This window comes from Pipistrellus hanaki (genome assembly GCF_964339955.1).
Source record: "Pipistrellus hanaki genome assembly, chromosome: 16".
Lineage (NCBI taxonomy): Eukaryota > Metazoa > Chordata > Mammalia > Chiroptera > Vespertilionidae > Pipistrellus > Pipistrellus hanaki.
The window spans coordinates 47,331,907-47,355,561 of NC_140518.1; the positions used below are offsets into that span (position 1 = coordinate 47,331,907).

Here is a 23,655-nt window from a genome sequence, read left to right on the forward strand (position 1 = left end):
CTTGTTGTTCCCTTATCATTTCTTGATGGTCTCTTTTCATATCCTCATAGGCCTTATCCATCTTTTCTAGGAAATTCTTGAAAAACCTTATAAGCGTAGATTTGAACTCTATATCCAGACGCTTTTTGTCCTCCATTTCTTTCGTTTGTGATCTATTTTGTGGTCGCATTTCGCAGTTACAGATGGGATGGGATTTCAGGGTGGAGCCTGCAGCTTTGGCTTCCGTCAGCCCCGCCCTATGCGGGTCCTTCAGTGCTCGCTGCCGGCGCCTCTGAGAGAAAGGTGCCCTCGATTTTCGCCTGCTGCCAAACAGTCTATGCTCTCCCACAATGAGCCCGGTATTGGGGTTCAGTTCAGTTGGAAGTGGAGTTGGAGGTGGCGTTCACAGCAGTCTGGAGCCCCAGTCTCCTTCCCGTCAGGGCAATCCCGCGGCACAGCCGACCGTCCCTTCTCTGGGGGCAGTGTGCGCGCCTCCGGGACCTCCTTTCTCCGCTACCCCGGGGTTCCGACTTACAGCCCAGCTCCCTCTGGCTGAGCCTGAGTCCCCGGGGTCTGGCCCAGAACGGGGGTTCAGAGCAGTCAGGGGCCCAGCACAGTCGGAGTTTTATCTCCTTTCCGCTAGGGAACGCCCGCCAGGCACTCGGCCTCCCTCCTCTCCGGCTCCGTCCTCTCCGCGCGCGCCGCGTGTCTCCGTACCTTAGGCTTTTACAGCTCCTCCGTGCTTCCTTCTGGTTTTCTCCTTGCTTCTTGTTGTAGGATTTCCAGTCAGTCGACTTTCCTGTAGTTCTGGGTAATGCCCATTTTATATTTTAGTTGTATTTTATTAAAATTGTTGTGTGCGGCTGCGGCTAGGTGCCTACCCGAGCAGCCATCTTGGATTCTCCCCCATCTTGGTTTTTCTTCTGGTACCCCCATAATTCTGATGTTGGTTCGCTTGAAGTTGTCACAGAGGCTCCTTACACTATCTTCAACTTCCTGGATTCTCTTCTCTTCTTCTTCAAAGGAGTGTCCTTTGCCTCTTTGTATTCCAAATCTTTGACTTGATTCTTGTGTTCCTCTAGTCTGTTGTTGGGTCTCTGTATAATATATATATATATATATATATATATATATATATATATATATATATATATATATATATATATATATATATATATATTTTAAGACTCCAAAATACATGCTGTATGCTTCCGTTTATTTTTTTTAAAATAAATTTTTATTGTTCATATTACAAATGTTCCTCGCCCCCCCTTCCCCCCCCCCCCCCGCGCCATTGCTCTCCTCCACCAGGTTCCCACCCCCCATTGTCCTCATCCATAGGTGCACAGTTTATGTTCAGTCTCTTCCCACATCCCCCTCTCCCCTTTTCCCCAAGAATCGTCAGTTCACTCCCCCTTCCATACCTCTGATTCTATTATATTCAACAATTAATATTCATCAGATTTAAAAAAAAATTTCCTTGGTTTTTAGATTCACTTGTTGATAGTTACGTATTTGTTGTTCATAATTTTTATCTTTATTTACTTTCTCTTCCGAAAGAACCCCCTTCAGCAATTCATATAATTCTGGTTTGGTGGTGATGAACTCCTTTAGCTTTTTTTTTTTTATTTTTTTTATTTTTTATTAGTGAAGCTCTTTATCTGACCTTCGATTCTGAGTGATAGCTTTGCTGGATAGATTATCTTTGGTTGTAGGTTCTTACTATTCATCACCTTGAATATTTTTTGCCATTCCCATCTGGCCTGCATGGTTTCTGTTGAGAAATCAGGTGCTCCTTTATAGGTAACTACCAGCTTTGCTCTTGCTGCTTTTAATATTCTCTCTTTGTCTTTTGCTCTTGGAATTTTAATTATGATTTGTCTTGGTGTGGTCCTCTTTGGATTCCTTTTGTTTGGGGTCCTGTGCACTTCCTGGACTTGTAAGTCTAATTCTTTCACCAGGTGGGGGAAGTTTTCTGTCACTATTTCTTTCAGTATGTTTTCGATATCTTGCTCTCTCTCATCTTCTGGGACCCCCATAATTCTGATGTTGGTTCGTTTGAAGTTGTCCCAGAGGTTTCTTACATTATCTTCAATTTTCTGGATTCTCTTGCCTTCTAGCTTCTGTGGAGCAGTGTCCTCTGACTCTTTGTGTTCCAAATCTTTGACTTGATTCTTGCGATCTTCCATTCTGTTTTTAGGACTGTGTATAATATTTTTTCAGACAATATATTCTTTATTTCTTGTTGATCCCTTATCATTTCTTGTTGATTCCTTATTAATTGTAGTTGATCTCTTTTCATATCCTCATAGGTCTTATCCATCTTTTCTAGGAAATTCTTGAAAAACCTTATAAGTGTAGATTTGAACTCTATATCCAGTCACTTTTTGTCCTCCATTTCTTTCGTTTGTGATCTATTTGGTTTCGGCGTTTTTGCAGCTTTCCTGATGGGGCGGAGTTTCAGGGTGGTGCCTACAGCTTTGGCTTCCATCAGCCCTGCCCTATGTGGCTCCTGGGTCTCAGGGTCCTTCAGTACTCGCTGCAAGCACCTCTGAGAGAAAGGTGCCCTCGATTTTCGCCTGCTACCAAACAGTTTATGCTCTCTCCCAATGAGCCCGGTATTGGGGTTCAGTTCAGTTGGAAGTGGAGTTGGAGGTGGCGTTCAGAGCAGTCTGGGGCCCCTGTCGCCATCCTGCCAGGGCAATCACGTGGCACAGCCAACCGTCCCTTCTTTGCATGCATAGCCTCCGGGACCTCCTTTCGCTGCTCCCCCTGGGGTTCCGCCTTACAGCCCAGCTCCCTCTGTTTGAGCCTGGGTCCCCAGGGTCTGGCCTAGAACTGGGGTTCAGAGCAGTCGGAACTGAAGCCCAGCACAGTCGGAGCTTTTATCTCCTTCCTGCTAGGGAAAGCCAGCCAGGCACTCAGCCTCCCTCCTCTCTGGCTCCGTCCTCTCCGCGCGCACCTTGTGTCTCCGTACCTTTGCCTTTTACAGCTCCTCCTCGCTTCCTTCTGGTTTTCTCCTTGCTTCTCGTTGTAGAATTTCCAGTCAGCCGACTTTCCTGTAGTTCTGGGTAATGTCCATTTTATATTTTAGTTGTATTTTATTGAAATTGTTGTGTGCGGCTGCGGGTAGGTGTTTACCTGGGCATCCATCTTGGATTCCTCTGTATAATATTTTTTATTTCCATCAGTGTTTGTTTAATTTCTAGTTGATCCTTTTTCATATCCTCAAGGGTCTCATTAAATTTATTGGCCTTTTCTAGGAAATTCTTGAAAAACCTTATAACCATGGTTTTGAACTCTATATCCAGTCTTTTGTTTCCCTCCATTCCTTTTGTGTGAGATCTATTTCCTTTTCTCGGTATTTTCGCTGCTTCCCAGCGTTGGTAGGGTGGCTTTGTGTGTTTGGTGTCCTATATGGCCTGGTGGGTCAGCCTCCCGTTACCTGAGGTGGACACTCTTCATGCACCCCTTTGTGGACTGTGTGTACAGCCTTGTTGTAGTTAAGTCTTGATTGTTGTTGGTTTCCCTGGGAGGAATTGACGTCCAGGCCAATTAGATGTGAGTATCAGCTGTGTCTACTCTAGGATACTTCTGTATTGGAGACAGTCTTATAGGATCAGACAAGCTGAGCTCAGCTTGGATGGTGCAGTCTCTCAGGGCTGAGCTGACAGTCTTGGCTTCCTGTCAGCCCTGCCCTTGTATGCGAGCCTCGGACCTCTGCCTTCTGCAGCTCCTCTGAGTTTCTGCCTGAGAGTCCAGGATCCCCTTGTAAGAGCGTGGGTGCCCCAGTGGCTGGCTGGGAATTGGGTTGGGTCTCTGTAGTCTGGAGCTTCTGACTCCTTCCGCTATGGAGCGGCTGCAGCAATCTGCGGTCAGACCTCTCTGTGCACACTTGCGCGCTGCGGCTCCCGGCTCCCCCAAGTCTCCAAGTCTCTGGGTGCCTTTCTCTACAGTCCAGATTCCACCCGTATGAGCCTGGGTCCACGGGGTTTCGGCTGAGGTTGGGGTTGGTGCAGTTGGAAGTGGGGTTCAGTGCGGGGGAGCTTCCATTCCCCTCCAGCCTCCCAGGCACTCGGCCGCCCTTCCTCTCTGCTCGCGAGCTTCCCCCTCCCTCAGCGCTTTGCGGCTCCCTGATCCGTGAGCCTCTTTTCTGGTGGTAGATTTCCCACTCCACCAGCTTTCCTGTGGTTTTGGATGATGTCTGTTCTGTCTTTTAGTTGTTGTTTTGAAATTGTACGAGGTGGCAGCTTAGGTGCTTACCTAGGCCGCCATCTTGGTTTCTCTACCTCATGAGAGTAAATTTGACCACGTAGTTGATCTTTAGTTGATTCAGGAGGTATGTGAGGCCAAAGTGGCTTTGCACTGATAGCAGTTATTGGGGGACTAATCCAGCAATGGACAGTCACACTGAAGAGACCCTAGAACTATGGTTTGCCCTCTGTTGGTGGCACAGCCTGAGTGTGGACAGAAGGCTAGGAGGGTTTGTGTACTGTGAGCTCGGAAGCTTTTCTGTGCCTACAAGGTCCTGTCATGGCTGCCCCTAGAAAAATGTGAAAAGAAGTAATTTCCTTAGGAGGCAAGGCAGTCACTTCTTGAGAGGAGTCAAGGACACCTTCCCCTCATCCAGAGACTCAGTCAGTCTCACGGTGTTCAAGGCTGTCGTTTAAACCATGGGGCAGCTTAACAAATCTGATGTTGTGCAAAGTGAATCACATATTGGCACAATTAAGTTTAAAGTATTTTTAAACTCTAGCAACCCTTGTGATTAAAAAAAATGTCATGGTAATTGATATGGCCATAAAGTCTGCCAACAGCCATCACAGCAAGTGTTTGAATGAACTGACACAATTACATTGTATTTTTTTAACTTTATTTTTTTATTAAATTATTATCTGTGTACATATCTTACCATTGCCTCCCCCCCTTCCATACATACCCTCCCTCCCCAGAGTTTTGTGTCCAATGGTTGTACTTATATGCATGCATACATATAAGTACAACCTTCGGTTGATCTCTTATCTCCCCCATATCTCCCTACCTCCCCGGGGTAATTTGACAGTCTGCTTGTTGCTTTACTATCTCTATATCTATCTTTTGGTTCATCAGTTTATAATGTTCTTTATTATCCATAAATGTGGTGTTTCTCTTTCATTGACTGGCTTATTTCACTCAGCATGATGTTCTCCAATTCCATCCAGGTTGCTGCAAATGATGAGAATTCCTTTTTTATGGCAGCATAGTATTCCATTGTGTAGATGTACCATAGTTTTTTGATCCAATCATCTGCTGATGGGCACCTAGGCTGTTTCCAAATCCTAGCTATTGTGGATTTACATTGTATTTTAAAACACTATATTAGTTCTAGCTGAAACCGGTTTGGCTCAGTACATAGAGCGTTGAAACCGGTTTGGCTCAGTAGATAGAGTGTCGGTTTGTGGACTGAAAGGTCCCAGGTTCGATTTCGGTCAAGGGCACGTACATTGGTTGCGGGCACATCCCCGATAGGGGGTGTGTAGGAGGGAGCTGATCGATGCTTCTCTATCATCGATATTTCTAGATCTCTATCCCTCTTCCTTCCTCTCCATAAAAAATCAATAAAGTATATTAAAAAACAACACTATATTAGTTCTATTTTTTTAAAGCAACTGATTATTTTTAAAATGGCACTTCCAGATTCATATATTCTTCATTGATATTCATAAAATGCATCCTTTCAAAGCATGCAATTCATGGTTTTTAGTATTTAACAGAGTTGTGCAGCCCAGAAATTGCCTCCTTAACAGCCTCTCTCCATTCCCTCCGACTCAACCCCTGGCAGCCACTGGTCTGCTTCCTGTTGTGGGTTTACCTGCTCTGGAGATTTCATAGAAATGGAACCAACAATATGTGGATTTGTGTCTGCTGTTTTTCACTAACCGTGATGTAGCATGTGTCAATACTTTTTTTATAGCTGAAAAATATCAGTTCTGTGGGTGTACATTTTGTTTGCCTATTCATCAGTTGATGGACATTTGGGCTGCTCCCACCTTTTGGTTATTACAAATAATGATGTTCCAAACATTCACATTTGTGGGACACATTTTCATTTCTCTTGAGTGGAATTGTTGGGACACGTAACTGTTGAACCCCTTAAGAAACTGCCAGCCTGTTTTCCAAAGTGACTGGACCATTTTACATACCACCCTGTGTGAGGGTTCCTCTTTCTCTACATCATCACCAACAAAAAGTTACCGGACTTTAAGCATCACCAGCCTCTCAGGTGCTGTTGATTGTGGTTCTGACTTGCATTTTTCTGATGACTAATGATATTGAGCAACTTTTCATGTACTTACTGGTCATTTCTATCTTGTCTTTGGAGACATGTCTATTTGTGCGTGTTCTCTTCCCGTTTTTCCATTGGGTTGCCCTTTTATTGTTGAGTTATGAGTTCTTTGTATATTCTGGATACAAGTCCCTTATGGGAAATAAGATTTGTAAATATTTTTCCAATTATTTGGGTAGTCTTCTACTTTTAAGGTTGCTTGCAGCATGCTATTACTTTAAATTTCATATTGAAACTATTACAGATGTCCCCAATTTATGCCACCTCCCTTGCACACCTCTACCCTGTTCTAGCCCTGCCCCCCACCTTGGCCCTCACCATATTATTGTCTTGTCCAATGCTATGCATATATGTTCTTTTATTAAAATTTATTTTTATTGATTTTTTTACAGAGAGGAAGGGGGAGGGATAGAGAGTTAGAAACATTGATGAGAAACATCAATGAGCTGCCTCCTGCACACACCCCCACTGGGGACGTGCTTGTGACCAAGGCACGTGCTTCTGATTGGAATCCAACCTGGGACCCTCAGTCCACAGGTCAGTGCTCTATCCACTGAGCCAAACCGAATAAAGACTGCATATATGTTCTATAGCTAATCCCTTCCCCTTCCTTTTTCTAGTCCCTCCCAGCCCCTTCCCCTGTGCCATCTGTCAGTCTGTTCCATGTATAATGCCTCTGGATCTATTTTGTCTGTCAGTTTATTTTGTTCATTAGATTCCACCTATGGGAAGGGAAGATGGCTGCTGATGGGAAGGCAAACTACAAGATAGTGTGTGAGTGACAGAACGAAGGGAGAGTGTGTGGCAGCACGGGGAGTGTCTGTGGTGAGCTGAGGGACAGCTATGCTCCAGGAGAAGGTGGGGGACTAAAGAGGCTCCCTGACTGGGCAGCCCCCAGCGCTGCTGGGTTCCCTCCCGGAGCAACCAGCTCTGACATGAGACTGCACCATCTTGAAGGGGAAAGTGGACGTTATTGGGAGCCTGAAAATCTACAACTACGGGACCCAGCAAACAGCTGCGAACCTGAGAACACAGGTTCCCAAATGGCATGAGCATGCCGATTCAGAGGAGCTCTGCACCCCCTCATGGAAAGGAGAGCGAGAACTACATAACCAAACACCCAGAGAAGAGAGATCATGGGAAACACAGAAACAGCCCACATATGAAAGAAAAGCAAGCATCACCACAAAACGAAGTAAACAAAATGGAGGCAAGCAACCTATTAGAGAAAGAATTCAGAGAAATGGTCATAAGGTGGATGAAAAGAATGGAAGACAAATGCAACAATATGTGTAAGAACCAAGAGGAAATGAAGAACCAAGAAGAAATGAAAAATGACATCTCGCCAAAACCGGTTTGGCTCAGTGGATAGAGTGTCGGCCTACGGACTAAAGGGTGTCAGGTTCGATTCCAGTCAAGGGCATGTACCTTGGTTGCGAGAGACAGTAGGGAATGTGCAGGAGACAGCTGATTGATGTTTCTCTCTCATCGATGTTTCTAATTATCCTCCCTTCCTCTCTGTAAAAAAAAAAAAATCAATAAATATACCATATTTTCTGGCGTATAAGACGACCCCCTAATTTTATAGTTAAAACATAGGTTTAGGCCTATATTTGCTGTATAAGACTACCCCCCACTTCAAAGAAAAGACTTACTTTGCCGTCAAGATCTGCAGGTAATTTTTGTGCAATTTTGGTCTGCCCCCGATTTTCGGTTGACTTTTTTTCGTTTCAAAAGTCGTCTTATACACCGGAAAATACGGTATATTTTTAGAAAAATGACATTGCTGTTATAAAGAACTCAATAGAAAGCATCAGCAGTAGACTAGAAGAAGCAGAGGATTGCATCAGTGAGCTAGAACATATGGTAGGAAAAAATAAGCAAGTAGAGCAGCTTCTAGAAAAAATAAAAAGCAAAAGGAGAGCCAAAGGGAACTTTGGGACAACACGAAATGAAACATCTGCAGAGGAAACTAAGCAAGGAATAGAAAACCTGTTTGAAGAAATAATGGCAGAAAACTTTCCTGATATAGGGAAGAAAACCCCCACACATATCCAAAAAGCTCAGAGTCCCAAACAAGATGAATCCCCAAAAACCGATGCCAAGGCACATTATAATTAAATTGGCAAACACCCAACAACAAAGAATCTTAAAAGCGGCCAGAGAGAGACAAAAAGTTACATACAAAGGATCCCCTATCAGACTAGCAACTGATAACTCAACAGAAACACATCAGGCCAGAAGGGAGTGGATTGAAATATACAGTCATGCAAAGGAAGGGTCTGAATCCAAGAATACTGTACCCAGCAAGGATATCAATCAAAATTGAGGGTGAAATCAGCCGAAACCGGTTTGGCTCAGTGGACAGAGCGTTGGCCTGCGGACTGAGGGGTCCCAGGTTCGATTCCGGTCAAGGGCACATACCTTGGTTGCGGGCACATTCCCAGTGTGGGGTGTGCAGGAGGCAGCTGGTCGATGTTTCTCTCTCATTGACGTTTCTAACCCTCTATCCCTCTCAATTCATCTCTGTGTAAAATCAATAAAATATATTAAAAAAAAATTGAGGGTGAAATCAGGAGCTTCACAGACAAAAAAGACTGAGGGAGTTTATTACCACCAAACCAGCAATACAAGAAATGCTAAAGGGTTTGCTGTAAAAAGAAGAAATAGGAAGCAAAGAAGGAACACGGGTAAAGAATAAAAATGGCAACAAGTACCTATTAATAATAACTTAAAATGCCCCAATCAAAAGATATAGGGTAACTGAGTAGATAAGAAAACATGACTCATATCTGCTGTCTACAGGAAACCCATCTCAGAAAAAAAGACGCACACAGACTGATGGTGAAGAGATGGAAAAAAGTCTTTCAGGTGATGGAAAAAAGTCTTTCAGGCGATGGAAAATGAAAACAAAGCAGGAGTAGCAACACTTATATCTGACAAATTAGATCTCAAAGTGAAGGACATAAAAAGAGATAAGAAAGGCCACTTCAAGCCAGGCCCGGAGCAGCCGGGTCTGGTGCGGCCAGGCCCGGAGCAGCGGCTGCCAGGCTGGGAGCGGCCAGGCCCGGAGCAGCCGGGTCTGGTGCGGCCAGGCCAGGAGCAGCGGCTGCCAGGCTGGGAGCAGCCAGGCCCGGAGCAGCAGCTGCCAGGCTGGGAGCGGCCAGGCCCGGAGCAGCCGGGTCTGGTGCGGCCAGGCCCGGAGCAGCGGCTGCCAGGCTGGGAGCGGCCAGGCCCGGAGCAGCCGGGTCTGGTGCGGCCAGGCCAGGAGCAGCGGCTGCCAGGCTGGGAGCAGCCAGGCCCGGAGCAGCAGCTGCCAGGCTGGGAGCGGCCAGGCCCGGAGCAGCCGGGTCTGGTGCGGCCAGGCCAGGAGCAGCGGCTGCCAGGCTGGGAGCGGCCAGGCCCGGAGCAGCAGCTGCCAGGCTGGGAGCGGCCAGGCCCGGAGCAGCCGGGTCTGGTGCGGCCAGGCCAGGAGCAGTGGCTGCCAGGCTTGGAGCAGCCAGGCCCGGAGCAGCGGCTGACAGGCTGGGAGCGGCCAGGCCCGGAGCGGCCGGGACCGGAGCAACCGGTCCCAGAGCAGCCGGGTCGGGTGCGGCCAGGCCTGTAGCAGCAACAGCCAAGTCCAGAGCAACTAGGTCGGGAGCGGCAGTGACCAGACCCGGAGCAGCTGGTTGTGGAACGAACCAGAGCAACAGAGGCCAGGCCCGGAGCAGCCAGGCCCGAAACAGCTTGCTCCTCGCCTGTACCTGCCCACGGCTGCCTCTCAGACATGGCTGGAAACTTTTGCGGGAACTTGAGGGTCTGCTGAATCAAGTGATGAAGTCTTAGATCTGGATGTGTTGAGTTAGTATAGCGCTGGGGTGTTGATCTGTGAGTGCCTTGGGTGGGGCCTGGATGAGGCTGGTTGACCTATTTGAAAATGTCTTTTGTGTGAAGTGTATCATTGGGCATGTGGAGGTATTATTGATATGAGAAAATGCTAAGTAACAGATTTACTATCTGAAAAGGGATTTACTATCGGGGAAAGGGAGGGAGGAAGAGACTGAACATAAACTGTGCACCTATGGATGAGGACAATGGGGGATGGGGAGGGGGCAGAGGGTGGGGTGGGAACCTGGTGGAGGGAGGAAGAAATGAGGAACCTTTGTAATAATATGAACAATAAAGATTGATTTAAAAAAAAAAAAAAAAAAAAAAAAAAAAAAAGAAAGGCCACTTCATAATATGAAAGGGAGCAATCCAACAAGAAGAAATAACTCTGGTAAACATATATGCACCCAATACAGGAGCACCCAAATACATTAAAAAAAAAGTCCTGGAGTATATCAAGGGAGAGATTGACAGCAATACAATCATAGTAGGGGACTTTAATACCCCACAATCACCATTGGACAAATCCTCTAAACAAAAAGTCAGCAAAGAAACATCAATCCTAAATGACTCACTAGACCAGATGGAATTGACATCTTCAGAACATTTCACCCCAATGCCACAGAATATACATTCTTCTCAAGTGCACATGGGTCATTTTCAAAGATCATATATTGGGTCACATGCAAAATCTCTTCAAATTCAAGAAGATAGAAATCATATCGAGCATCTTCTCAGATCACAATGGCATAAAACTGGAAATAAACTATAATTAAAAATAACCCCCAAAAATCAAACACATGGAGACTAAATAGCATGCTATTAAACAATGACTGGGTTACCAAAGAGATAAAAGAAGAAATAAAAATCATCATGGCAACAAATGACAATGAAAACACAATAATCCAAAATCTATAGGACACAGCTATAAAGCAGTCTTTAGAGAGAAGTTCATAGCTCTACAAGCTTACTGCAGAAAGCAAGAAAAAATGGTAATAAATTAACTAAACCTACAACTCAAAGAGTTAGAAAGAGAGCAACAAGAAAAAACCAGTATAAGCAGAAGGAAGGATCAGAGCAGAGAGAAACGACAGAGACCAAAAACAAAACAAAACAAAACAAAACAAAAAAGACTGATAAACCTCTAGCCAGGCTCACCAAGAAGCAAAGAGAGAGGACCCAAATAAAATCAGAAATGAAAGAGGAGAAATAACAACAGACCCCACAGCAATACAAACGATTGTTAAAAATACTATGAACAACTCTATTCCAGCAAACTGGATAACTTGGAGGAAATGGACATATTCCTAGAAAAATACAACCTTTCAAAACTTAATCTGGAAGAATCTAACCATCAATAGGCCAATAACTATGGAAGAAATTGAAGCAGTCATCAAAAAGCTTCCAGCAAACAAAAGCCTGGGGCCAGATGGCTTCACAGGGGAGATTAATCAAACATTCAAGGAAGAACTAAAACCTATCCCCCTCAGACTTTTCCAAAAAATTCAAGAGGAAGAAACACTTCTAAGCTTATTCTATGAAGCCAGCATCACCCTAATACCAAAACCAGATAAAAGCAACACAATGAAAGAGAATTACAGGCCAATATCCCTCATGAACAAAGATGCATAAATCCTCAACAAAATTCTAGCAAATCGGATCCAGCAGTAAGATCATACACCATGACCAAGTAGGATTTATCCCAGGGATGCAAGGATGGTACAATATCTGCAAATCAATAAATGTGATACATCACATAAACAAATTGAGGGATAAAAATCACATAATCATATCAATTGATTCAGAAAAAGCATTTGACGCCGAAATTGGTTTGGCTCAGTGGATGGAGTGTTAGCCTGCGGACTGAAGGGTCCCAAGTTCGATTCCGATCAGTGGCATGTGCCTTGGTTTCGGGCACATCCTCAGTAGGGGGTGTGCAGGAGGCAGCTGATCGATGTTTCTCTCTCATCAATGTTTCTGACTCTATCCATTCCTCTCTGTAAAAAAATCAAAATATATTTAAAAGAAAAAAGAAAAAGCATTTGACAAAATCCAATACCCTTTCTTGATAAAAACTCTCAGCAAGGTTGGAATAGAAGGATCATACCTCAACATAATAAAAGCCATATATGGTAAACCCACAGCCAATATCATACTCAATGGGCAAAAACTAAAACCATTTTACCTAAGAACAGGAACACGATAGGGATGCCCACTCTCACCACTCCTGTTTGACAGTGCTGGAAGTATTAGCCCTTGTAATTAGATATGAAGAAATAAAAGGCATCCAAATTGGAAAAGAAGAAGTAAAGCTATCATTATTTGCAGGTGACATGATACTGTACATAAAAACCCCCTAAAGACTCCATAAAAAAACTAATAGACTTAATAAATGAATTTGGCAATGTAGCAGGATACAAAATTAACACCAAGAAATCTATGGTCTTTCTATACACCAATAGTGAACTTGCAGAAAGACTAAAAAAGCAATCCCATTTACCATCACACAAACAAAATTAAGATACCTAGGAATAAAGTTAAGGAGGTAAAAGACCTATCCATGGAAAACTATAGGACATTGAAAAAAGAGATAGAGGAAGATGTAAACAGATGGAAGAACATACATGTTCATGGATTGGTAGTCAACATCATTAAAATGTCCATATTACCCAAAGTAATCTATAGATTCAATGTATTCCTCATTAAAATACCAACAGCATATTTCACAGACCTAGAAAGAACTCTCCAAAAATTCATCTGGAATAAAAAAAAGACGCCAAATAGCCACAACAATCCTGAGAAAGAAGAATAAAGTAGGTGGGATCTCAATACCAGATTTCAAGCTGTATTACAAAGCCACTGTTCTCAAAACAGCCTGCTACTGGCATAAGAACAGACATGGACCAATGGAATAGAATAGAGATCCCAGATATTGACTCAAAACACTATGCTCAATTAATATTTGACAAAGGAGCCATGAACATAAAATAGAATCAAGACAGTCTCTTCAGCAAATGGTGTTGGGAAAATAGGACAGATACATGCAAAAAAAAAAAAAAAAAAAAAAAAAAAAAATGAAACTAGACCACCAACTTACACCATACACAAAAATAAACTCAAGCCAAAACGGGTTTGGCTCAGTGGATAGAGTGTCGGCTTGCGGACTGAAGGGTCCCGGGTTCGATTCTGGTCAAGGGCATGTACCTGGGTTGCGGGCACATCCCCAGTCGGGGGTGTGCAGGAAGCAGCTGATCGATGGTTCTCTCTCATAGATGTTTCTAACTATCCCTCTCTCTTCCTCTCTGTAAAAAATCAATAAAATATATATTAAAAAAAAACCCTCAAAATGGATGAAGGACTTAAACATATGATGGGAAACCATACACATACTAAAGGAATCCACAGGCGGCAAAATCTCAGACATATGCTAAAGCAATTTCTTCAGATATCACTCCTAGGGCAATGGGAACTAAAGAGAAAATAAACAAATGGGACTACATAAAAATAAAAAGCTTTTTTTTACAGCAAAAGAAACCATCAACAAATCAATAAGAAAGCCCACTGTATGGGAGAAAATTATTTGCAAATGTTATCACTGATAAAGGTTTAATTTCCAATATTTATAGGGAACTCATACAACTTAATAAAAGGAAGATAAATGATCCAATAAAAAAAATAGACAATAGACCTAAATAGAAACTTTTCAAAAGAAGAGGGAAGGCTAAGAGACATGAAAACATGCTCAAAGTCACTAATTATCCGAGAGATGCAAATCAAAATGACAATGCAGTACCATCTCACACTTGTCAGATGGCTAGCATCAACAAATCAACAAGTGACAAGTGTTGGCGAGGATGTGGATAAGAAGGAACCCCCATGCACTGCTGGTGGGAATGCAGGCTGATGCAGCCACTGTGGAGAACAGTATGGAGTTTCCTCAAAAAACTAAAAATAGAACTCTCATTTGAGCCAGAATCCCACTTATAGGACTATATCCTAAGAAACGAGAAACACCAATCAGAAAGGATATATGCACCACTATGTTCACAGCAGCACAATTCACCATAGCTAAGATTTGGAAACAGCGTAAGTGCCCATCAGAAGATGAATGTATTAAAAACGGTGGTACATCTACACAATGGAATACTATGCTGCAGTAAAAAAGGAATTCTTACCATTTGCCGTATCATGAATGGACCTGGAGAGCATTATGTGAAGTGAAATAAGCCAGGCAATGAAAGAAAAACACCACATGATCTCACTCATTTATGGAAAATAAAGATTATAACCTGATGAACAAAAAGATAGAGGCAGTAAAGCATCAGACTGTCAAATTACAGAGGGAAGGCTGGGGAGGAAGGAAAGAGATCAACCAAAAAGGACTTGTATGCATGCATATAAGCACACCAATGGACACAAGACACTGGGGGTGGGGGTGATAGAGGGCATGAGACAGGGGTTAGGGGTGGCTGGGGGAAGTTCAATGGGGAAAAAAAGGATATAACTATATGTAACACTTTAAACAATAAAAAATGACATTATCCAAAATTAAACAAAAGATTCCACATGAGTGAGATCACATAGGGTTTGTCTTTCTCTTACTGGCTTATTTCACTTAGCATAATGCTCTCCAGGTCCCTCCATGCTGTTCCAAAGGATAAGACTTCATTCCTTTTTATAGCAGCATAGTGTTCCATTTTGTAGATGTACCACAGCCTTTTAATCCACTCATGTGCTGATGGGCACTTACTCTTTCCAGATTTTGGCTATTGTAAATAACACTGCTATGAACATAAGGGTACATACATTCTTTCTGATTGCTATCTTAGGATGCTTAGCATATCTTTTCTGAAGTGGGATCACTGGCTCATAAGGCAATTCCATTTTAAAAATTTTGAGTAAACTCCATACTGTTTGTCCACAGCGGCTGCACCAGTATGTATTCCCACCAGCAGTGTATCGCGGTTCCCTTTTCTCCACGTCCTTGCCAGCAATTGTTTATTTATTGATAGTAGCCATTCTGACAGGTTTGAGGTAATACATCTTTGTAGTTTTAATTTGCACCTTTTTAATGACTAGTGACGTGTTAAGCATTTTTTTCCGTATGTCTATTGGCCTCTGTATGTCTTCTGTGGAGAAGTGTCTATTCAAGTCCTTTGCCCATTTTTAAAAATTGGATTGTCTTCCTGGTGTTGACTTAAAATAGTTCTTTATAGCCGGGACCGGTTTGGCTCAGTGGATAGAGCGTCGGCCTGCGGACTGAAAGGTTCCGGGTTCGATTCCGGGCAAGGGCATGTACCTTGGTTGCGGGCACATCCCCAGTAGGGGGTGTGCAAGAGGCAACTGATCGATGATTCTCTCATCGATGTTTCTAACTCTCTATCCCTCTCTTCCTCTCTGTGAAAAATCAATAAAATATATTAAAAAAATAAAATAAAATAGTTCTTTATATATTTTAGAGATTGACCCCTTATCAGATGAGTCACTGGTAGATGTGTTCTTCCATATCATGGTTTCCCTTTTTGTTTTGTTGGTTTCTTTTGCTGTGCAGAAGCTATTTAGTTTGTAGTCCCATTTAAGTTTCCATGTATTTCCTTTGCTTTCAGACGTATTGGCAAAAATATTGCTGAGAGATGTCTGAGATTTTACCTCCTGTTTTCTGTTAGGATTTTTATGGTTTTGACGTATGTTTCTTTTATCCATTTTGAGTTTATTCTTATGTATGGTGGTCTAGTTGTGTTTTTTGAACATATTTTTCCGATTTTCCCAACACCATTTATTGAAGAGACTGTTTTTGCTTCACTGAATGTTCTTGCCTCCAGCCGGGACCGGTGTGGCTCAGTGGATAGAGCGTCGGCCTGCGGACTGAAAGGTCCCGGGTTCGATTCCGGTCAAGGGCATGTACCTGGGTTGTGGGCACATCCCCAGTAGGGGGTGTGCAAGAGGCAGCTGATCGATGATTCTCTCTCATCGATGTTTCTAACTCTCTATCCCTCTCTCTTCCTCTCTGTGAAAAATCAAAAAGATATATTAAAAAAAATGTTCTTGCCTCCTTTGTCACATATTAATTTATCATAAAAGCGTGGGTTGATTTCTAGGCTCTCTGTTCTGTTCATTGGTCTGTATGCATTCTTGTGCCAGTAATATACTGTTTTCATTACAGTGGGTTGTAGTATAGCTTGCTATCCAGTATTGTGATCCCTGCAACATGTTAATTTTGATATAATTCAATTTATGTTTTTACTTTTGATGCCCTGAGAAATCATTGCCTAACCAGAGGTTACAAAGATTGGTCCTATTTTCCCCCTAAGAATCTTAAGACTCTGCGCTCTTATATTTAGATCAATTTTGAGTTAATTTTTGTGTATGGTCTGACTTAGGGAGTCTAACTCTATTCTTTTACATATGGATAGCAAGTTGTCCGAGTACCATTTGTTGAAAAAAATTATTCTTTCTCCAATGAATGTACTTAGGAACCTTGTTGAAAATCAATTAGTCATAAATGTAATGGCTTATTTCTGGATAGTCAATTCTGTCCCATTGCCAATCCATATGCACTGTGTTGATTACTGCAATCCAGGAGCATGAGTGCTTTGTTCTTTTCCAGCATGTTTTTGCTTTTTGGATCCTCTTATTTTTCCATATGAATCTTAGGATCAGCCGATCAACTTCTGCAAAAGCAGCTGGGATTTTGATAGGGATTAGATTAAATTAGGGAGTATTGCCATTCTAACAATAATTTTGTCTTCGAATCCATGAATATGAAATGCCTTTCCATTTATTTAACTCTTTCTTTAATGTTTTCTAGTTTTCAGTGTACAAGTCTTACACTTGTAATTTCATTTTGATTGTTCATTACTAGTGTATAGAAACATATTTTTTTTGTGTATAAATCTTGTATCCTGAAAACTTGAACATGTGAAATGATTTTTATATGAAATCTAATTTGCATCTGTCCATTAAACAAAACCTCATTCACAGCATGCAAAGGTGATGCAAAAATAGTTTATTATGATAGAGTTTATGTAAAGTTAGGTGGTATTTACAAAATAGAAATGACCAGCTATATCCATAGGAATCTAGCATGTCACACAAAGGAATAAATATTTTGACAAAGTAATACTTCAGTTGTAGTGAAAGTTGATCAGTGACTTTTTTTTAAAGCCTCAAACTAAACCATAACATTTTGAATTGTCAAAACAGAGCAGCCTCCCTGGCCTGGCTCCTCTTCCGGAGCCAAGCCTGACCGGCGGAGCCCTGCGGGCGCCTGCCTCTGCTGAGGCTCGGCGGAGCCTCCGAGTGGTCACCTGGCTGCTAGGCCTGCCTCTTCGCATGTGACGTTAGTCGGGTGAACATTATCGTTTAGTGTTAGTACAGAAATTAAACACCAGTTAAAACACACAGTTTGTTCTTTAAACATGTATCACCTAACTGTTGAAATAATTAGCGGCGACAAAAGTGACTGCTGTGATTTATTTCCAAACTCCTCTTAGCAGAAAAACTACGTGCAGTTTTCACTTTGTTTGTGTATCATATCCCAGCAGTTTAGCATAGTGTTTTTGTCTTTAGTAGCTGAACTGAGACATTTACCCTGATAGAAAAATCACTAATTATAATTGTTCAGGAAACACTTAGAAACTTTACATTTTATAAATATTACTTAGGAAAACCATATGAATTCTTATCACTTAGCCAGTTTGAATCCTAATAAAAAGTCAGTAGATAGGTTGTAAATACTAAAGGTAAATCCTAAAATCCATTTTAATTGAAGTTTTGTGATATAAACATAACAATAATTTAGTGTTCTTCTTAATCTATTCCTAGCTCTCTATAAAATAAAACTGAAATATGTGATATAACTAGTTGTAAAGGGGGAAGAGCAAAGGGCATGGGAACCGTGAAGCAGCGGCTGGCTGGGTCTGGTGGTCCTTCGCTGTGCACTCAGCCACCCACAGGCCCCGCAGGCTGCAACGGGAGACCAGCTGTGTTTCCCGGAGACGTCCAGCTCTCCCCTGCGTCAGACTATCCCATCCTAAGTGTCCTGTGACTCACTGCTCTCCTACCCATGGACATAGACGTGCACTACCGCCAGCATTGTGGGCTTGCACCCTCCTACGCAGCCCGAGCTGGGAAAAGCCGGGCCCTCGGCGGGACTCCGCACGCAGCCTGTGTGTGCAGAGCCCAAGGCCAGGGCTGTCCCCACAGGTCTGAGTTACTGCATAGCGGGATCTGGTCAACATGGAACTACCATGCTCTCTATCTCTTCATTTTCCTCCAGGGTTTTAAATAGCTCTACCAAGGACAAATTACAGAGTGTTGTTTTTTTTTTAAATGAAAAACAATGTTTGGGTGCAGGGCTATCATTTCTGTAGATACTGTGTACAGCCTTTAAAACCACTTGTTCAATGACCAAAGCTTTGAGAAAGTCATTGAAAGCATTTCCTTTTAATGTCGGTGGGGTTCATTGCTGTCCGAAGTTGTTCTCGCTCTCTTCAAGTGTGATGTTGCTTAGTTGTACACAGACATCCCTTTTTGTCACCAAAATTCCTACAGAAACTTCTGATTAGTATTTACACTGCTTGCTCTGAATAATGTACAGGTGATTTTGAAGACAAATACAGCTGCTTTAAGTCAAGGGAACTGGAGCCAGCTTAGGCCATCACAGTCCTGCCTGAGCACCTGCAGGAGAGGGCTCAGTGGGCCCCCCGGGGTGGGCCTGTGGAGCTAGTGCTTTTGCTTTCTGTTGGAAGACTTCAGGGAAGATAGGCCTCTGCACTTTACAGAGAAGCAAGAAGACGTGAAACTTAGGTCTCAAAAGGCACAGAGTGGGGCCCGTTTTTCCCAGAAGGCAGAACGTGAGAGAAATCGACAGGGTGAGTTTCCACACTGGGTTTATGCCCAGTTTCCTATGAGAGAAATGTCTTATGTATAATACATCATACTTCCACCTTCTTTGTAAAACTTTGAAAATACTTAAAGTTCCCTTCTCCGTCCTTTGTGATAAAGGGATGTCAATGAACCCGGTTTTTGAAATTGTGACTATAAAGGGAAATGTTAAATTCTAAGGCTCCTTAGGACAACGATGAACAAATTTTATTTTCAGGAAAAATAAATGTTGATGGGCTGCATTCTTTCACTGTAACTGAAGACAGCTTTGGATCCCTGATGAGCTGGCTCAGACTCAGACACCCTGGGGAGGGCTGGTGGAGGGGTGGTTAGCCATGAAGGCGTCACACAGGCCTCAGCAGGCAGGGGACAGGAAGGCTGGCCTGCACCACCCGAAACCAGGCCGCAGGCCCTGCTGTAAGCTGCGAGGCCCAGAGGCCTGGGCTTCAGGACCAGTGTTGCCAGCAACGAGGGAGAAGAGCAGCCGTCCTCGGAGAAGCGCACTGCCTGCCACCCCTGGTGCTGCAGCGCGTCCTCGCTGTGCCCTCCGCCCGCCCGGGGGGACTCTGCCAGACTTGCTGATGGCCCCTGGCAGCAGGGAGGCCAGCGGAGCCTCTGTGGGGGGAGGGTGTGGGAAAGGCACCTCCATGCTAAGTGCTTTCCGCCAATTCTGGTCCTGGCCTTCCTGTCAGCATTTCCTTCAGGCAGAGACTAAGCAGCACACTGTGCTTTTAAAAATCTGCAGGCTCCTCCTGTGTGTGGCCTGCGCCGGCCCCAGTGCCGTCAGTGAGCGAGGGACGGGGTCTGGATGCTGCGGTGTGATAACTTCCTGGTTCTCCTAGCTTCCCACTTGCTGGATCATGAGGGGCCTCTGACCTTAGCTGTTGACAAACCCACAAGTTCCCACATGGCCGCTGCCAGTCACTCAAGGACTGCCACCACTTCCTGCACAAATTCTAGTTCATTGCTGCCGCCTTGGTGCCCAAGCTCAGCTCCTAGTGGCAGAGTGCTCTCTGCCGCCTCAGCCCACTGCTGCCAGGAGGCTGCAGGGCACCGGCCAGCGCCACGCAGGCCAGGCTCCTGCAGTTAAGGGAGTGCCGCCCTTTCCCCCTGACAGACAGCTGGTCACAGCGTGCCCCTCGTGCTGGCAGGCCGCAGGGGAGTGCACACGGCCAGGAGACAGCCTGAGGCGCTGGCCCAGGGTCCCCTTCCTTCCCGGGAGAGTGGACACTCCCACTGCTTGGTTCATGCTGGGATTAGGAGCCCAGAGCAGCGGATCCCCTATTCCCCCTCCCACAGCCCCTGCAGCACCTGCCTCCACGCTGCTCCTCTGCTCAGTGCTACATGGCTGAACTCTTCCTGGGGGCTGGTGCTGCAGGGAGCACAGGAGGCAGCGCACAGCGGGGCCGTGCTCTCCGGTGGAGGCTCGGGCCTGGCTCAGCCTGACCGCAGTTGTCACTAGGGACGGACACTCAGCGAGGCCAAGACAGCTCGCGCTCTCTGGGGAGGCTGCAGCGGAACCAGCCGTGTGAAGGAGCCCTTCTCAGCCAGCTGAGCATCCCGGCCTGTTTTCTGGTAATCCCAGCTCGGACCATGCCCTGGAGAGCGAGTGGCTGAGCAGGAAGGTCCATTACAGAGGCTGCAGGACCAGAGGTGTTCCCTGGCCTCTGCCTTTGACTCCCAAATGCTGCACTCAACACAGTTGCTTCCCAGGATTCCTGAGACCTAACCTTAAGGGACGAGGACCTCTTCCCAAGCACCAGACGGCAGACCCTCCAGCGCAGCTGGAGGCAGATGGAGCGGGACTCCATGGGTGGCCTGCCCAGACCCTCAGGGGCGAGCTCTCCGAAGGAAGGCCGCGAAGCCACAGTGCCCAGACAGCCTGCAGAGCCGGCGAGGTCCGTCACTGCCCTAGAGAATGTGCACGGACACGAGTCCCCACAGTCTGTGTGCTCCAGGAATCCTGCGCGTGACACAGAAAGCCACGGTGCTTTATAAAACAGTCTGCGTGCCAAGGAGTGTCGGTAAGTAGGATAGGAAACAGCTGACATTCTCTTCCTTTTGAAAACATGGAACAGTAGCAAGGGAGCGACAGGTTTGGGTTAAGACTCTTAAAACTGGAGAGCAGGGCAGACTCATGCCAGCAGAGCTCAGAGTCTCTCCTGCGAGAAGACACCACACGAGGGCTCCTGCCAGGCCTTCTCAGGACTCTTCCCAGGTGACCTTGTTCACGCACTTAATCTAGAAACCGAGCAAGATGATCCTTCAATTTACCCCCAAGCCTCTGGCCCAGAGACCACCAGCCCAGCTCGAGCACCGAGAGAGTGAAGGCAGGCTCTTGGCACCAGTCCCGGCCGGAGGCGGCGCCTTGCTCCACCCAGCGACCCCCCTCGCTCCTAAGGCAGCGGTGGTCCCACCTGGTTTATCTCCTTATCGCGGGCTAATGGTTTTCATGGGTCTGTAGCAGAAACTCCAGTCTACGATCTTTTCAAGAAGTGCTGTACAGCAGCGGGCACCAAGCGGTGGTCCGAGGACCACTGGGGCCCGGGAGGCACGAAAGGTCGGCGCCTGCTGCTGTCGAGTGTTTTGGGGTGGTTAAAGGCCTCACTCATTGCAAAAGCAGAACTATTAGTAAAGGGTCACTCTAGGCTCTCTAACTGCTAAAAGGGAACTCTCAGACCTCCGTAATTAAATTAGAGATAAGAACACAAAATGGGCAATTTTCAGCTGATTTGACACCCTCCACACTTTCTTCCTGACTTAACATAGGGGTCTTCTCTCAGCCTTCTCCAGATCAATGTGAGGTTTTCAGAGGGAATTCATCATTATTTGCAACTGCAGTCTGAAACCTCAGGCCACAGGTCCACAAGCCAACTAATATGAGAAGACAGGGTGACGTGACTAAGGAAAGAGTGAGTGTAGGAAGGAATGAGAGGGTGGGGTTTTTGTGCCAGATTTAATAAAAAACAAACAAAACCAGGAGAAGCTGTTCCGACATTTTCAAGGTTGTGAAAAGTTTCCCACAAACACCTGGGCTGTGGTTCTGAGCTGCATCCGTGGGACAGACCCAAATGCTGACCTCCTCCCGAGCTCAAAGGCGGGCCCAGGCCACCCTGCACCTCACTGCCCAGCTTTCCTGCTGTGCTCCAGGCCAAACCACAGCCGTGCTGTCCCCGCAGGCATTCCGTGTGCGGCAGAGCGGGCCAGCGCCTGCGCTCAGCTCCGAGGCAGAGCTAGCTTATCTGTCGGCTGCCGGGCCTTAATACTGACATGAGGGAGGGAGGCGGGCCACAGTGGGAAGGATTCCAACACAGAGCCAGCTGAAGCAGACTGCCCTCTCGCCCCCTCGGCTTACTGTAGATCACCATGGAAACAAGCTTGGATAAAGACAACAGGAAGTTCCATCAACACAGCAGGGAATGGCGTGAACAACCCATAAACCTGTCTCTCATGCATCCATACCCACAGTTAACAATGACAATAACAATAATAATAATAATAAAAAATAAAGGTACAGACGGAAAGTAGCATTTGGGTTGTGCAGCCACAAGCTGGGCAGGGTGTGTGTTCAAAGTGACCGGACAGTCAGTCTTTCTTCAAGTCCCTGGATTCAAAGAGCTTCAGGCGTTCCTGCACCGTCAGGCCTTCCTTCAGACTCTGGTGGAGAGCAGGAGAAGAGAGTTAAACGCAGACCCGTGCTGGCAGCAGCAGCACAGGCGGGGCAGGGGGAGGGCTCCTCAGAGATTAGTGGGCATGCTAAGGAGAGCCCGGCTCCTGTGAGGTGGTGTTATCTGGATGAGAAAGGAAAAAAATCAGAAAAACAAGTCCATGAGCAGAGAAGATGAATTCTGAGCGGAGGGCTCTTTAGAGAAGCAGCAATCAGACCGGTTCAGCCAGGAAAAGATTGTGCCAGAACTAGAAAACCACCGTCTCCACCCTCTCCCGGCTGTGCACCTGCCACGTCTACCGCGCCCCCTGCAGGACGGCCAGAGCCCTGAGCACCGGGAGCAGCTCCTCGCCCTCCCTGTGGGAACCAGCGGCATCCTCTCCTGGGCCTTGGGAATGTCCCGTAGCTCCGGAGATTTTCCAGTGGACAAGCGGTCCTCGCCTGTGGACCCTGGGAGAGTGCCCACCTGTGTGGCCCGATGTGAGTGACGCCACTCTTGGAGGCTTTCCCGAAAGCTTTGATTTCTGGGTGAGAGAAAGGATGATTTCCAGCCCTGGCAGGGATGGGCTGGGCTCCTTAGTTGCCCTCTGATCTTCACACAACCTCATCAGACCCAGAGCTGCCCGTTGCCCCTCCCTGGCCGGAGGAGACCAGGTGGCCGGAGGCAGGCGCAGGGGAATGCACTAGCTTCAGCCAGAGCAGGGCACGGGTCCTGGAGTCCAGCCTGAGGCTTCAGAGGGGTGGTGAGAGAATCTGGGGCCCCAGCTTCCTCCAGAGTCTGAGGGGGTGAATGGGGGTGAGTGGGGGTGAGTGGGGGTGGGTGGGCCCTGCTATCCCCTCAGTTTCCCCAGAACAGCTCTCTTGCTGTTTACCCTGTGGAGGTGTGTGTGTGTAAATGAATACATTTTCTTTTAAATAAAGGGTGCGA

The 23,655-nt window shown here is 45.6% G+C and overlaps 2 protein-coding genes across 9 annotated transcripts in view; one reads left to right on the forward strand and one right to left on the reverse strand.

Moving 5' to 3' along the window:
- Window positions 1–23,655, forward strand: part of SHMT1 (serine hydroxymethyltransferase 1) — a 1,020,383-nt gene that overhangs the window by 874,695 nt on the left and 122,033 nt on the right. The gene's annotated exons all lie outside the window — the stretch shown is intronic.
- The window catches only part of MPRIP (myosin phosphatase Rho interacting protein), a 180,495-nt gene continuing 174,000 nt past the window's right edge, over window positions 17,161–23,655 (reverse strand). For all 8 annotated transcript variants that reach the window (XM_084861483.1, XM_084861484.1, XM_084861481.1 and 5 more), the window contains one exon: window positions 17,161–22,717. In XM_084861483.1, the coding sequence (XP_084717609.1) occupies window positions 22,671–22,717 (47 nt within the window). In that variant the 3' untranslated portion in view covers window positions 17,161–22,670. The remainder of the gene's footprint in view (window positions 22,718–23,655) is intronic.